The sequence below is a fragment of the Sardina pilchardus genome, chromosome 16 (assembly GCF_963854185.1).
Source record: "Sardina pilchardus chromosome 16, fSarPil1.1, whole genome shotgun sequence".
NCBI lineage: Eukaryota > Metazoa > Chordata > Actinopteri > Clupeiformes > Clupeidae > Sardina > Sardina pilchardus.
This window is the reverse complement of record NC_085009.1, coordinates 16,276,701-16,292,331: the sequence shown is the minus strand read 5'-3', so window position 1 is coordinate 16,292,331 and position 15,631 is coordinate 16,276,701. Positions and strand designations below refer to the sequence as shown.

Below are 15,631 nucleotides of genomic sequence, written 5' to 3'. Positions count from 1 at the left end.
TGGCATGGGCTGCTTCCACATGTTGTTCAAGGTTATACAACAGCCTATTTAGCCTGACAATTCTCCAGGGAGCAGGAAATCAAGGGAGTGGCTTTGAAGACCTGAGGATGCCTGGGAGTATGCATGTCTGCAGTGCTCATCAAACCACAAAGTTGTCTATATGAAAGTCAGCCAGCAGGAGGCAGTAGATCTGAACAACCCTGTTTTTACCTTATGGTCTGATCAGTAATTTAATAGGCCTACAAACAATGTGCTTATTATTTAGGACAATATAAGTAATATACAGCTGTGAACAAGACAAACAATGTCTATAAACTGCAATGTGACGGATGCAAGCAACAGTAATGTGCATCATGTAGGAAAAATAAAATGGGACTGAGAGTATTGTGGTGATGCAGGTGCTGTTGGAAAACAGGCATCACGCAACGTCCGCTGTTTATCAGGCTGATTGCAAGAGGAAAGAAGCTGCTGTGCATCACTTGTTGCAATTTTTAGCTAAATATTGTTAGCTGATCTGCCATGCATTACATATTATAGCTTTAAACCGCCACATTAAACAGAGAACTGGCTTTTGTACTTGCCAGATTTTATGCTTCTTTTGTTTGTCCCTGACAGCATGCTGTAAGCAAATGCTACGTGTATGAAATGTTACTGGAATTAGTCATCTCCATTAGCCTGGCTATATCTTTTGAGATTGAACATTAGTCTGAGGAGTCTGCACTGTATTTAATGCACAAGAGGCATAATCAGAGGGCATAGTTGAAATGACTGTACGCTTGGATAGCGCTTCAACCTATCAGACCAGGTGTGATCCGGGTGCACCTGGTGGATAAGCCAGTTTGTGACGGGTTCCAGCAGACGTGGACAGCAAGCAGGAGAGATAAATGTGCAGGTTTCCATCCTGAGCTGCAGGGCGAAATCCACTCGCCGACAGATCGAGCTGGGCTTACCCAGTCTAAATCCTCATCTAAATAGGAATGTAAGTATTATTGTTATACTTATGATATGAATGATATTTCCAATGAGGAGAGACATGGAGGATAACATATTTTTGATACTGCTGTGTGGTCTTCAAAAGCTGTTATTGAAACTATTCAGTAATTTATTCAACTCCACATGAACATAGACCGGGATTGTGTTTAGAGCGATATCCTGTTTATTTTCATGGAGAATGTTGGAGAGAAAATGACCTCTAAATTGTGTGTAGTATTGCAATATGCCAATATGAAGATGAGTGTAACTTTTTAAAGGATATGGTGGCTTCCATGATCAGTAAAAGGGTAATAGAAATTGACCCTTTTTTCTATGACTTTTCTCTCCTTAGAAATTGTTGCCATTTCCACACAAAACTAGAACTACCCAGAGAAGGCTTATCAAACAGTGCTGTCATCACAGACAAGACCGTGTTTGTGTTCCATGAAAAATGTGCTAACGTGAGTAGGTTGAATTGCACATCTGATAACTTAATGTTATAATGGTACGTACATGCTGTAAGAGACTTTAGGTTTACAAAGTGTTGTATAAAAGTGTCAAATATTACACAATATTATAGTGCTGTGCATTACTGGGCTATATATTACAATGGTAGTAAGACCTGTCATGACTGTTATCATTTAGTCGAATTCAAATGCTCACCTTTGCGCACTTATCTGACAAGTAAGTGGTCTGTCAGAAAGGTCAAATTTATACCAAATGTATGTAGGCTATATGTATGTTGATGTTCAGATTTTCTTTAAACAGAACACAGCATTAAATCATATCCACTCTGTGTTGTCTTTTAGGAAGGAATACCCATGGCATACCTGTGAGTAACACATATTTTGTTTGTAGATTATTTAATGAATGTTTTGGCTAATGTAGATGCACATATATATCACTTACAATTGCACAAACCATTTTCAGCTACATCATAAAGGACCCATCTAAAGCCCTCACTCTGACAAAAAGAGGAGGTTGCGCTTGCTACAGATTTAACACAATAAGAGAATATCTTCATGATGAACATTGGAAATGTCACGATGAAAGCTCACGTGATGCAAAAATCAGACGATGGAGATTTGGAGAGGACAACAGAGACAAAGTCAACAAAACTATTTTGCTGGTGGGAGAAACAGGATCAGGGAAGACCACTCTCCTCAATACCATAATCAATCACATGATAGGAGTGAAGTTTGAAGATAAAGTGTGGTTTGAGATCACAGAGGAGGAGGGTGAAAACCAATATATATGCCAAACATCGGCTGTCACAGTATACGAGGTCCATGTTGAGACGCTGCAAACCTCTTTGACCATAATTGACACGCCGGGGTACGGAGACACACGGGGTGCGGACCATGACAAGACCATTGCTGACCACTTGGGTGAACTGATTGAGTCATATGTAGGAATTGACAGAATTGACGCAGTTGGTCTTGTGGTCAAAGCATCACAGAATCAACTGGCGGATATCCAGCGGTGCATTAATTCAGTTCTGTCCTTTTTTGGGAGAGACATGAAAGACAATATAGTGATCCTCATCACACACTCGGATGGACTGCCCCCTACAAATGCACTTAATTCCATCAAAAATGCAAAGATAAAATGTGCCACGGAGGTGGATGGGGAGCCAGTTCACTTCCTATTCAACAACCGACAATGTGAGCCACACGAAGAAAATCAAGCTAAACACTACAAACGTTTTTGGAGCTTAGGAGACGAGAGTACAGAGGGATTTTTCGAGTTCATCCAAAGAGTCACAGAAAAAAGCCTGAAGATGACGGGAAATGTCCTAAAGAAGAGAATACAACTCGAGGCATGCCTACGTGACTTGACTGCCAACATTAACAAGGTGAGTGAGGAAGAGAACGAACTGAAGAAGATGAATGATATTGTGATTAACGACAAGGCAAAACTAGACAACAACGAGCGCTTTACATTTAAGACTCGGGAGACGAAGATGAAGAAGGTTCCAATAAAGTATCACTTTGCGTTGTGTGATGAAGAGGCAACGTGCTGTGATGTATGCGAAAAGAACTGCCACTTCCCTGGCTGTACATTTGTAGACAATCTGTATTGGTGTACAGTGATGTCACAAGGTAAATGCACAGTGTGTGGATGCTCCTATAACAAACACACAAAAGAAAACAAACTGTACATGCCAGTCACCGAAGAAGACATGAAAACAAATGAAGATCTGAAGAGAGAATATCAGGACGTGCTTGAGAAAAATGTAGGCTTACAACACAACATTGACGGGAAACTAACTGAAAAAAGACAACAAATATCTCAACTGTTGGAGAACGCATACAAAGTCATCATTGATCTGGATAAAATAGCCCTACATCAGGAGTATCTGAACACCTATGTTGATTTTGATGTCCTGATTACGAAGCTGAGTGAAAACAATCAACATGACAAGGCTCAGAAACTGAAGGAAATAAAGGATAGAGCTCAAGCTGACAAAGATCCAAAGGAATTTGGGGGGAAGTCGGTCCTTAACTTATAATACAGATCAGTATTTCTGAAATGTTACACTGATCATAATCAGGAAAACTATCAAGGCACCACCTCTTGTGCATTTGTCTTGTGAGATGTCTTGCATTATTGCCTTTATAACCAATATAACCGGTAGCTTAAAGACCTTGTCCAGATTCATAGGCCTTGCCTGCTTATCAACATGTAGTAAAGTAAATTAATTTTGTATACTAAATTAAATGTGTTGATTTTGTGTTTGATTGTAAAGATCACAAATTGTGATTATGATGATGTATGTCTGCTTTTGAAATAAATTGGGAGAAACTGCCGAATTACAATAAAAAGTAGAAATCATTTCTACACAATTGAGCTCTTATGGTCATTTTGTATTTTCATCATCAGGTTTGTGTTATAGTGCTTAAGAATTTTCTATGCAAGTTGCATTGACACTGCAAAGTGAATTTGTAAATGGAAATAGAGGATTAATCAAATCAAAGTAACCAGGTCGTTCCTGAACCTTTCATGTCAACAATGGTGACAGAGAACAGTACCACAATGGAATTCCATTATATCAGAGAGACATTCAGACAGACATTCCACTTGTGCAGTTCACTCATAGACATTGCATTGATAAAGCCCTATTAAAGCACAATGTAACGGTGCAAGCAACTGAATTGCATCATGCAGGAAAATGGAATGTGATGAGTATTGTATGGTGAAGTAGGTAATAGCCTACAGTTGGAGAACAGGCGTTATGTAAACGTCAGCTGTTCATCAGGCTATATGCTCCTGTGATTCCTGTTTTGGTGCTCTGAATTGGACTTTGCACTTCATTAAAAAAAAACTTTGCAATTTTTAGAACACTTTTACTTCAGTGTTTGTGACACTCAGTTTTGTCACTCAGTCCATTCAGCAGAAGGATAAAGTCTATGTCTTTTAAACATTTAATTCTAAGAAACATCTTGTATTAGGCCTACTCATCAATCATTCTAGCCTCTTTGTAGTCATAAAATGCCAATATTGATATCCCAAGAAAGTGTAATAAAAGGCTACTTATCATTCTTCTGGTTTCAGCACCTCATCGTCATGCACCACAGTACACCTGAAAGTACAAGGAGAGTTCACGAAAGATACAGATCAGTTTATCTTTTGCTATGGAACGTTGACTGGCATGTTGCTCTTCCATTAGACAAAATATTTCAATGTCAAACTCCAAAACTAAACAAAATAACCCTCACTGATCACTGAAAAAAGATTAAATGTCAATATAATAATTTAAAAAGAACACATATGAATATACATAGTTGTGACAAATTAGATTAAGATTAATGTATGAAGGATAATAAACACCACATCATCCCTTGACAGCACACTCCTCATCTTCCTCATTACCCTCATGTTGATTCCCTCCACAGAGCTTGGGCATGAGACATTGATGGAACCTGCACTCCTTATCAGTTTGTTAAACCTGTTCCTGTCCTCAACTGTTACACCAAAGATTCCCGATGCGACGAGACTGAGTTGCAGTGGTGTGAATTAGAAGTTGCACGTAGTTGCAAGCCGTCGCAAGCCGTCGCAGAGCATTAAACATGTTGAGTCGCAGTCGCAAGGTTTTAGAACGTCGCAGCTCGTCGCAGCTCGTCGGGAATCTTTGGTCTGAACCCTACTTAAAGTAGGGCTAACCTACACAACCCCAACACACAACAGCATAAAAGATAACTGAACCATGCCACATTCTATCTCTGACCAGTTGGCATCATCATTTGCTCTCTCTCTCTCTCCCTCTGATTGGAACATCAATAAATATTGACTTATAATACTAATTAATGACTAATATTGATATTTAGTAGTAATAGTGTGTGCAATGTGTTGCAGACAGACCCACTTTCACCAAGAATGTTTGTTTTATCTTCATGTAATAACACAATTAGTAAAATAGTACTTGTCTCTACGATTACAGTTCCAGAGGAATATTACTGTAGATATTAATGTTAGCCAGAAAGACAGAAATGCCCCATGAATGCATGAGCTAAATGACTGCAAATGATACGGCAAAGGATGAGAGACAAACACATAATAAATAAAGACAACAGACTCCAAACAAATACTTATTGACAGGGTATGTTCACAATGTTTTTAGAGTATGTTCTAAATGTTTTCTTTATTCTTTTAGTAGTGCTATATGGCTGGAACTAAATTAATTTACAACAAAATGTTGTAGTTAACATTTAAACATTGCTATTGTGTGCCTTAGTGTGCATGTTTGTGCTTTAGTTAGACAGACTCATGCTCTTGACAGAAATGATGACTCATGATGATAGGACAGTGTCTCTATAAACCTCACAGCCAAAAGGTAGTGGAATGCATTCAAAGCACAGGAATTTAATAATCAGATTGTGTGTGTGTGTGGGGGGGGGGGGAGGCACACGCGCACACCCACACACAATCACACACACACACACACACACACACACACACACACACACACACACACACACACACACACACACACACACACACACACACACACACACACACACACACACACACACACACACACACACACACACACACTATTGTCATGTAAAAATAATTCACAGGATCTGTTATGGTGTAGGTGGGGTTTACCAAAACAAGATTATCAGGAATATTCTGTACACACTCACCTGAGCTCACCTTCAGACCACAGGTAACAATTTCACACTATTCTTACTCTTGTTGTAAAAGTGTATTCATTCAATTTATTTTTGAAAATTGAAGTTGTTACAGAGTTTAAGAGGTAATTAATTACACTGAAAATAAAAAATAATCATTTTACTCTTAAATAACAATGTAAAACATCTGTATAACAGTTTATCAATGAACTATTTACTCAAGCTGCTGTTCACGGGATGTTTGACTAGGATTATCACTGAGTTACACATTTTTGAATCTGGTCAAATCTTTCAGCTAAAATTTGAATAATTTCACAAAATCACATACAGGATGATGTGACACACATGCATATAATCCATGTGTGTCACGTCATCCTGGATGTACAGTAATTTTGTACTGCTTTGTGATGGTCTGTTAAGGCAATGCTTGTGACATCCCTGAGTGCGGTTTGTGGTAAAAAATTCAAATCTTCAGTTCACAGAGCACTCTTGAGTCTGAGTACTATTGTTCCTTGTAGTACTATTGCTGTCCTTAGTTGGGCAAAGGGGGATTCTGTGAAGCAGTGTCATTGTCATTCTAACAGAATAGACAGATCAGGCATAGGCAGAGTGTAATGGCTCATTCTTTATAGCTAGAGAGCTACAGGTGTCTCTGAAACTCAGCTGGTAGCTGGTTTCATTCTCATTGAGCTCAATACAAATCGTTAGATTATCTAATAACAGAAGATTATCTAAGGTTATCTAAACTCAACAGTGTGACATTTTATTCCCATAAGTCCATTAATGTCTGAACAAACAAAGCTCAGATGTGCTTCAAGCCGTTAGTGGCATTTGAATGAGGCACAACATACAACATTTCTGTTTGGAGTAGCCACCTAGTGGTATCCTTTTGCTATAGCATTAAATGTCAACACCCTTCTAAAGTTCATTCATGTGGGGAAATGTCAAGTGAGGTGAAGAAAAAACAACTGAGATTCCTCCTGAGAATCACTAGAATTTCCTCACTCTTAACATCCAATTGTGCTACGAAAACAGTCTAGATTTTTTTTCTAGTCTAAAAAGGTACACAGAGTACTACTACCCTCTTCAGCTTCACTGCGATACATATAATAATGGTAATTTGTCATTTAATGTATTCTTTTTTTTAATCCTCATCAGAAAAGAGCTGGTGGCCATGGTGGGTCAATCTGGAGATTACAACACACATTGCAGGACATTACCAGCGGTGATTGGTTGTCAAATCCCTGCAAGCTTTGATGCATGGATGCATATGAATGCAATGCACCATGTAAGTGTACTGGTTTGGGGTGTACCAAGATGAAGCACAACAAATCAAGTCAGCTGGTACTCAAATCAAATATCTGTCATAAATCTGAGTAAATCTTTGAGTGAATTTGATTGAGCAACTTTTTAAATTGTTAGTTGAGTGTTCAGGTTACATTGTATTATGTCAAATTATCGCAAATCCAGAGTATAATGTGTTTTTCGGTGAAATTACAATTACACATAATTTTCTTTTGTTTAGCGGTTCAGGCACTTAAAGCAGTTCATATTATTTATATTATTCATATTATGTATACAGTATATGAGGTAAAAGACATGAGGTGTTGCAAGAATATTGCAAGGAGAGGCATTGGGAAGCATGATATGTTGTTTACAAGCAAGTTTTGCATAGCAGGTAGCAACACCATGCACCATCATATCATACTGCAATTCAGTAGGTCTACATATAGTTTTATGGCATGTTGTAAAATATTAAATGTATCAAAGTGTCTATATTCTAGTATTTACTGGTAACAACTACTAACATTATGTTTCTTCCCCACAGTATTGAATGGTATTACTCCATACATTACGACTCTCCTGACTTCAAAGTTTAAAAACCTGGCTTAATTATCTGACGGGTAAGTAAGTGGTCTTTCAAGAATATGAAATGTAGGTTACACTTGTTTGTTAAAAATTACATTTTCTATAAACAGAACTCCGTATTAATTATATCCACTCTGTGTGTTGTCTTTTAGGAAGAAATACTCATGGCATTGTGAGTAACAAATTTCTGTTTATAGATTACTTTATATTAGATATTTTGGCTAATGTACATATATATCACTTATGATTACACCAATCATTTTCAGCAACTTCCTAAAAGGCCCAATAGAAGCCCTTAATCTGGCAAAAAGAGGAAGTCATACTTACTACAAACTTGAGACAAAAAGAGAATATCTTCATGAAAAGCAGTGGAAACGACATGACGAAAATTCGGCATCACGTAACGCAAAAATAAGACGATCGATATTTGGAAAGGAACCAAGAAACAAAGTCAACAAAACTATTTTGCTGGTGGGTGAAACAGGATCAGGGAAGACCACTCTCATCAACACCCTAGTCAATTACATGATAGGAGTGAAGTTTGAAGATAAAGTGTGGTACGAGATCACAGAAGAGGATAGTAGAAACCAGTCTATATCTCAAACGTCGGCTGTCATAGTGTACGAGATCTATGCTGAAACAAAGCCCTCTTTGACCATAATTGATACTCCAGGGTACGGAGACACGAAAGGTGTAGATCATGACAAGACCATCGCTGGCAGTTTACGTGAACTGTTTGAGTTATATAATGGAATAGATAGAATTGATGCAGTTGGTCTTGTGATCAAAGCATCACAGAATCGAGTGACGGATGTCCAGCGTTATATCTTCGAATCAGTTCTCTCCTTATTTGGCAAAGATATAGAAGATAACATAGTGCTCCTCATTACACACTCGGATGGACTGACCCCTACCGGTGCTCTTGATGCCATCAAAAATGCAGATACCAGATGTGCCAAGGATAGGGATGGTGAACCAATTCACTTCCTATTCAACAACCGTCAGAATCAGCCGCACAAGGAACATCAAGCCAAAACCTTCAAAAGAATTTGGAGCTCAGGAGAAGAGAGCACAGAGGATCTTTTCAAGTTTTTACAACGAGTCAAAGGACAAAGCCTGAGGATGACAGGAGATGTTCTTAAACAGAGAATACACCTAGAGGCAATTCTAAGTGAGTTGTTTACAACCATTAACTTGGTGGATGAGGACGAAAAAGAAGTGGAGCGCATTGATAGCATTGTGAAAGAAAACAAGGCAAAACTAGACAACAATGAGAACTTCACGTATATTGCCAAGGAGACGAAGATGAAGAAGGTTCCAATAAAGGATCACTTTCAATTCTGCTATGAAAAGGCAATGTGCTGTGATGTGTGTAAAAAGAACTGCCATTTCCCTGGCTGTACATGGGTGGCAAGGCTGAACTGGTGTTCTGTGATGTCAGGTGGTATATGCACAGTTTGTGGATGCTCGTATAAAGTTCACACAAAAGAAACAAACAAACTCTACATGCCAGTCACCGAAGAAGTTGAGAAAACAAATGAAGAATTAAAGAGAGAGACTCAAGATTTTTACGGGAAACATGTGGACATGCAAGAGGACACTGAGAAGAGGCTAACTGAAAATAGACAGCGAATGTCTCAACTGTTGGATGAAGTATACAAAGGCATCATTGAGCTGGATGGAATAGCCCTGCATCAGGAATCTCTGAACATCCATGTTGAGTTTGACATCCTGATTGCAAAGCTGAGCGAAACCAGTCAAACTGAAAAGGTTCTGAAACTGAAAGAAATAAAGGATAGGGCTCCAGCTGACAAGTATTCAAGTCAAGGAAATCTTAGGGGAAATTTCTGAAGCTTCTCATGCTACTATGCAGACAACTCAGAGATCTCTGCAGGAATCTCGGATTGCCTCTCAGACAAATCTACATGGATGAAGGCAGATCACCTCCAGCTAAACCTCTCAAAAACCAAACCGCTGGTCCTCTCAGCTAAACCTACTATACACCATCACATCAACATCAAAATTGACTCTGTCTGTTGCACCTACCAGGGCTTCAAGAAGTGTAGGAGTTATGCTCGATAGCCAACCAACTTTCTTTGATCATGTTGCCTTGGTTGCTGAGTCCTGCCGTTTTGCACTCTACAATACAGAAAATCAGGACTTGCCAGACTCAATATCCAACTCCTGGTGCAGGCCAGTCATCTCACGACTTTACTACTGTAAAGTTTAAACCAACAAGTCTCCTGCACGGTGGAACCCCTTTAGATGGTCCAGAATATGGTGGCAGTTATCATACTTTACCCCGATTGTTTCCCTTGTTGGGAGTCGCTTTGGTTAAAAAGTGTCAGCCAAATGTACTGTACTGTAATGTAATATAATAATCAGAGCATCAGATAGTAATCAAGGGATCATTTGTAATATTGTAATTTATTTTGTTGTGTGAGTGGACCTCACCTGTCTATCAACATATCTTTTTGTGTCTTATTATCAGTGATCTCTGATCTGTGGCAAACAATCTGCATATTTCTATATTTCTTTTTCAGTATAAGTGTTTTGTTATAAATAAGTTAAAGGAATAGTTCGGAATTTTGGACATAGGACCTCATTTCCAACTTTACCGAGGTGATATAGGTCGGTGGAGACCGTTTTTATCGCGTTTAACCCCTTCCTTCAGTTGCAGCGTTCCCATTTGCTAACGCTGGTTCTGAGCTAACGCATTTCATAACGCATTTTGAGGGACTAGTTTCTCAATATCAATCCGCCACTGCCATACAGAGAACAAAGTAGGCTATTGCAATGCGATGCAAAGTTAGTTTTATTTCTAACATTGTTCTATCAACACAGGCAAGTGCATCGATAGTCTGACGTTAAAATTTATTTGTTTCGGGTGTTCTGTGGAGTGTTTTCAGTGGCAGGCTGGATGTTACCGTTGACTTGCGTTATCTCGGCACCAGGTTAGCACGAGATGAATGCTGCAACTCAAGGAAGGGCAGAAATTCACTGAAAATGGTCTTCACCGACCTATATCACCCCGACTAAGTTGGAAATGAGGTCCTATGTCCAAAATTCCGAACTGTTCCTTTAAAAAGTAATAAGCTAATTTGCCTCAAGCCTTAATTAGTTACTGTCTCTTTAAAATTCTCAGCTGGTAATAGAATAGAATGTCGCGTGACCCCAGGTTTCGGATGTAAATAACACTACAATGTATCTAATGGTTCAGTGATTTATGGTTGTACTGTAACAAGCCAATTACAGCTACATTGCCTACATTTATGCCTAGAGTAGCATCATTGGTATGTATCCATTTGCTGTTTCTTACATAATCACTTAATTGCTTAGATTATTAGTTTGATGTAAGTAATATTTAGAAATGTCTAATCGCTAATCGTAAACGTAATCGCTATAATCTAAATGTTTACATGGTTGCTAGGTAACTTATAAGTCCTCGGACAAGCTACTGAACGTAATATTGTTACAATGTATTTGTACAGCATATTAACTATCATAAATAAGTTTAATAGTCATGATTAATATTGTATAACATGGTAAATATTTGATTTGTTAAAATTACATTCTGTTGGCTATATTGTAGGCCAGCTCTATGTTAAAAGGTAGCATAGAATTTATTAGTCTATCTCTTTGTTTCAGTTTTACACTTTCCCTGTGTCAATAAACCTGTGGACTTCAGAACCAGATCGGTCTTCAGAGTACTTGATGTTAGGAAAAGGTTTAGCTGGCTGTCAGCGTATCAAGCATATACCAACCGGCACAATAAGAAAGACAAACTCATCATCAATATTTCATGTTGTAGTCAAGGATGTATGTCTGATTTTGAGATCAATTGGAATGATTATCCCAATAAAATGTGTTTACGCTTTATCTCACAGTGTGATTCCATGTGCCATTGGGGGTGGTTATTAGGGTCTATGATGAACTGGTTCCAATGGAAAAACAAGAAGAAACTAGAAAAGCACTCAGAAAGCGCAGACCTCTGCCTTTATCGTTCTTCCTAGGTTGTCATACATTTGAACCTAAACTATTCTGATCGCCATGCCATTACACCACTAAGCGAAACACATAAATGGCTCCGGAATCCCGACGGTGTTACGGATCACTCCCAAAATGTAATCGTTTCTTCCTTGGGTCACGTCTGACCTTCCCTGAAAATTTCAGCGAAATTCATCCATCACTGTTTGAGTTATCTTGCTAACAGACAGACAAACAGACAGACAGACCGACAAACAAACATACGGTCCCCGATGAAAACATAACCTCCTTGGCGGAGGTAATTAAGATTAAATCACAGATGATAGAACATGCATCAGTTTATTTAACCTGACAATTATCCAGGGGGAAGGAAATGAAAGGAATGTCATGTGATAAGTTGTGTGTTTAATTTTGTAGCTCGTGGTGGTCTAATGGTTAGAGATATGGGCATTTGAATAGAACACCTGAAGAGTTCAATCCCACCAGCTGCAACCATCTGTCTGTAAGCAAGTGTGAAAGAATGCATTGAAGATACATTCGATGAGATGTCATTGTGCAGAGTACAAGTAGAAAAAACAATGAAATGCAATAGTATTTTAGTATTTTAGACATGCGCATGTGTAAAGTGTGATTGTGTGATTCATTTAAGGTGCTCAGCATCTAAACAAAAAATGTTATATGCTGACTAGTTTAAGCACTGTCGTAAAACTTTATTGACATATACTTTATTGACATATATATTTTTTACAACAGAAATGGCAAAATGCACAGTACAACACAGCAATTAAGAAAAAAATAAATAAAAAGTCAACTATGTGTGGAGTGCGAGTCTATACAATTACATTGTAATTGTGTGTTTGTGTGTGTGTACACTTTCGGAGTGGCACAATGAAAGCCTCATCGCACATGTTATATTGCTTAAGATGCAACCTGCAATGACACTGCAAAGATAATGTGTAAATGTATTTGTAATACAAGACTTTGGTCAATCGAGTAAACAATGAATCAAAGTAACCCAGTGATTCCCATGTTTGTAAGGGGACTCATGCCCCTGGAGTCGCCGGATTTCTCCTTTAACATCGAAATATAGAAACATAACAGGTAACAGAGAACATAAACCCCATACACATCAAACTGCGATGCCACTGTGCATTCTGACATTTTCCTATCAGAACCAGAATCACCTTTTTCGACAACAACTTGAACGACAGTCTGTTTGGACCTCACAAGCTAGCCTTCACTCCCCGCATATAACCTGTATCAATGAGCCTTAGCCGCACATGACCCCTTCACCTGTTCACCACTTCCTTGGACCAGTTTTGATAGGTAGGCTACTGACCACTGCACACCTGGGATACCCAGCTACAGGAGTCAGGCTACCAAACACTACCAGTGAGAGCAGGAGAGCAATGGCACATCAAACCCACCACAAGTTACTGTTTGCAAAATTATTTTGTGTCGTTTTCTATTGAAATATATGTAGGTATTTAAGCTTCTGCTTGTTAGTTGATATTTTTGACTCTGATTTAGTAGGCTACTTACTGACACTGTTCAATCGCGGATATAAACACTTACATGAAGGATGCTGTATGTGTCTGCATTAATTATGTTATTCATCGCAACACATGAAGTCAGCCAGCAGGAGGCAGTAGATGCTAACAGTGAGTGTACAGCTGAAATCACGAGCTCTACATGAGCCTTTGGGCACGGCCGAGCAACTGGCCAGGTAGCCTACAGCAACAGAGCACGACCGCCACTATCACACATGCCTTCGCGGGCTTTCCAGTAGACCTCGGTTTGGTTGAACACTTCCTTGTCAGTCCTCCATGTTTTTACAAAAACAATATAATTCTTTATTTTAGTGCAGAATCACCTTCCAACTCAGGTCTAGGCCTACGTGCGCTATAAATACTGCGCAAAGATATTGCCAAACGTTACAGCAAAACCCTATGCCATAAGAGATGTAAAGTTCCATCAACTCACCCACATGTCAGCCGATGGCCAGTCTCCACCTTGCCCATGACAGCGATGCCTTGTTCTTCTAACTTAGAGATGATCATACATAGGCCTACAAACGCAGTCTGGAACGACAACGCATGCTTTCCCCAAGACAAAACTCGGTGACGTAATGTTTCTTTCATTAGCCTACTCCAGGAATTCTTCATAATAGCCTTCTGCAGCAGCCCCAGACATTTAGCCTGACTCTAAATTGTTCACAGCACTTCCGAGAACTTTAAACCATCGCCTTTTTTTCCAGCTCAATGTTCTCGAGTCGACCAACTATTGCACTGTTCTCTAAACTTCTAGAATATCTACGGAATTTACGCTCTGAAGAAAGACACCCTACACAGAGCGAGCAGAACGTTTTCAATTCATCATTGATAATGATGCGTCGGATTCGGCTGTAACGTGAATGCTATTACTAAATATCACATAATGTTTAAGCTAGACTTTAGATGAATAGACTATATTCATTTTAAGAATTTAATCTGATTTATGTCCAACACACTTTGTCATTGCTGAACAATAACAACTTTGAAAAGGCCTGCTGCATGAATCTGCTGAACTCAAATTGTAAGGAGTTATACACATGGACAGTTATCTTCTCATAGACCTCATTTAACAGAAAAAATAAATATTATTAGCTTGTATAGCCAGAAACTATCCTGCTCTCTAACTAAAAAAGAGTCTATGTTGCATGGCCATGCAGATTTTTCAGCAGTCCATTGTTTTATGATTGGTGGGTCCATCTCAGATATAGCCTGTGAACTTGAATTGGGAGTGGGTCTGGAAAAAGTTCATTACCAAGTTATTTTATCCCTTTAGCCAGAGCTTCTAATGCTGTTAGTACTTCAAAAGGGGCTCTGGATGTATGATCTATAACTTGCATAATTCTACATCTTGTGTTTCCCTTCCAGTCAGTCTACTTTGTGCCAGTGTTCGAAGAAAAAAAAAAAGGGTTTTGTCTGGCTTTTAAAAGCCTTGATTGGGCCGTCTTGGACAGTAGGGGAAGGACAAACTGTACTCAATTGTCCTGCTCTAGTCTAGATCACAGTAAACCTAAATTCTGTCGTTGACTAAATATGAATCTCTTTCTTGGCCTAAACGCTTTGCCCATGAATACAATTAATTACCACTAAGGCAAAACAAATCTATGGTGTAATAATCGGATATTTCTTTAATGTATTTTAATGTGGAAAAGAGCATAGATTTTTTTTGTTTTATGGTCAATGTGACACACTTTACTGGCTAGAGTAGACACGTTTGCAATCTCTCTCTCTCTCTCTTGTCTCTTCTATTTCTCTATGTGTGTGTGTGTGTGTGTGTGTGTGTGTGTGTGTGTGTGTGTGCTTCTGAAAGGCACATATTGTCCTCAGTGGCATCACACCTTCGGTGTGCGTGTCATTCCACACACAACAACAGCACACACACACCAAGTGGCAACAAACAAACTGATACCTGCTTTCAGTCTGATTATCAAACAAATGGCCACTGACACCTGAGCCCCAGATCCTATTAGGGTCCCCCGGCGGGCTGGCGATGGGGCGCGGGGCTCAGCCAGGCTCTGCGGGAGAGGGGTATTACACCACCCCAGATGGAGCCTCGAGGGGTGCGGGTGTCGCCCTGCCGATTACATCCCATAATCAGCGCCACACGGGGACACGGAT

The 15,631-nt window shown here is 39.2% G+C and overlaps 2 protein-coding genes across 5 annotated transcripts; both read left to right on the top strand.

Annotated features, from left to right (window-relative positions):
• Nucleotides 1-824: 824 nt before the first annotated feature.
• Nucleotides 825-3,823, top strand: LOC134060342 (uncharacterized). Of its 4 annotated transcripts, none has more exons than XM_062517015.1 (4): nt 825-979; nt 1,325-1,433; nt 1,782-1,804; nt 1,903-3,823. In XM_062517015.1, exons 3-4 carry the CDS (start codon nt 1,794-1,796, stop codon nt 3,482-3,484), a joined length of 1,593 nt encoding a protein of 530 aa, XP_062372999.1. In that variant the 5' UTR covers nt 825-979; nt 1,325-1,433; nt 1,782-1,793; the 3' UTR covers nt 3,485-3,823. The 4 variants fall into 4 exon arrangements, with proteins under 4 accessions (XP_062372999.1, XP_062373000.1, XP_062372998.1 ...); XM_062517016.1 differs by having other exon boundaries at nt 1,325-1,437; XM_062517014.1 differs by having other exon boundaries at nt 1,325-1,477.
• Nucleotides 3,824-6,004: 2,181 nt separating this feature from the next.
• Nucleotides 6,005-11,855, top strand: LOC134060219 (uncharacterized). The gene is made up of 5 exons (XM_062516849.1): nt 6,005-6,142; nt 7,266-7,395; nt 7,936-8,011; nt 8,129-8,148; nt 8,243-11,855. The coding sequence occupies exons 4-5, from the start codon at nt 8,141-8,143 to the stop codon at nt 9,825-9,827; spliced, it is 1,593 nt and encodes a 530-aa protein (XP_062372833.1). The 5' UTR covers nt 6,005-6,142; nt 7,266-7,395; nt 7,936-8,011; nt 8,129-8,140; the 3' UTR covers nt 9,828-11,855.
• The last annotated feature ends 3,776 nt before the right edge of the window (nt 11,856-15,631 follow it).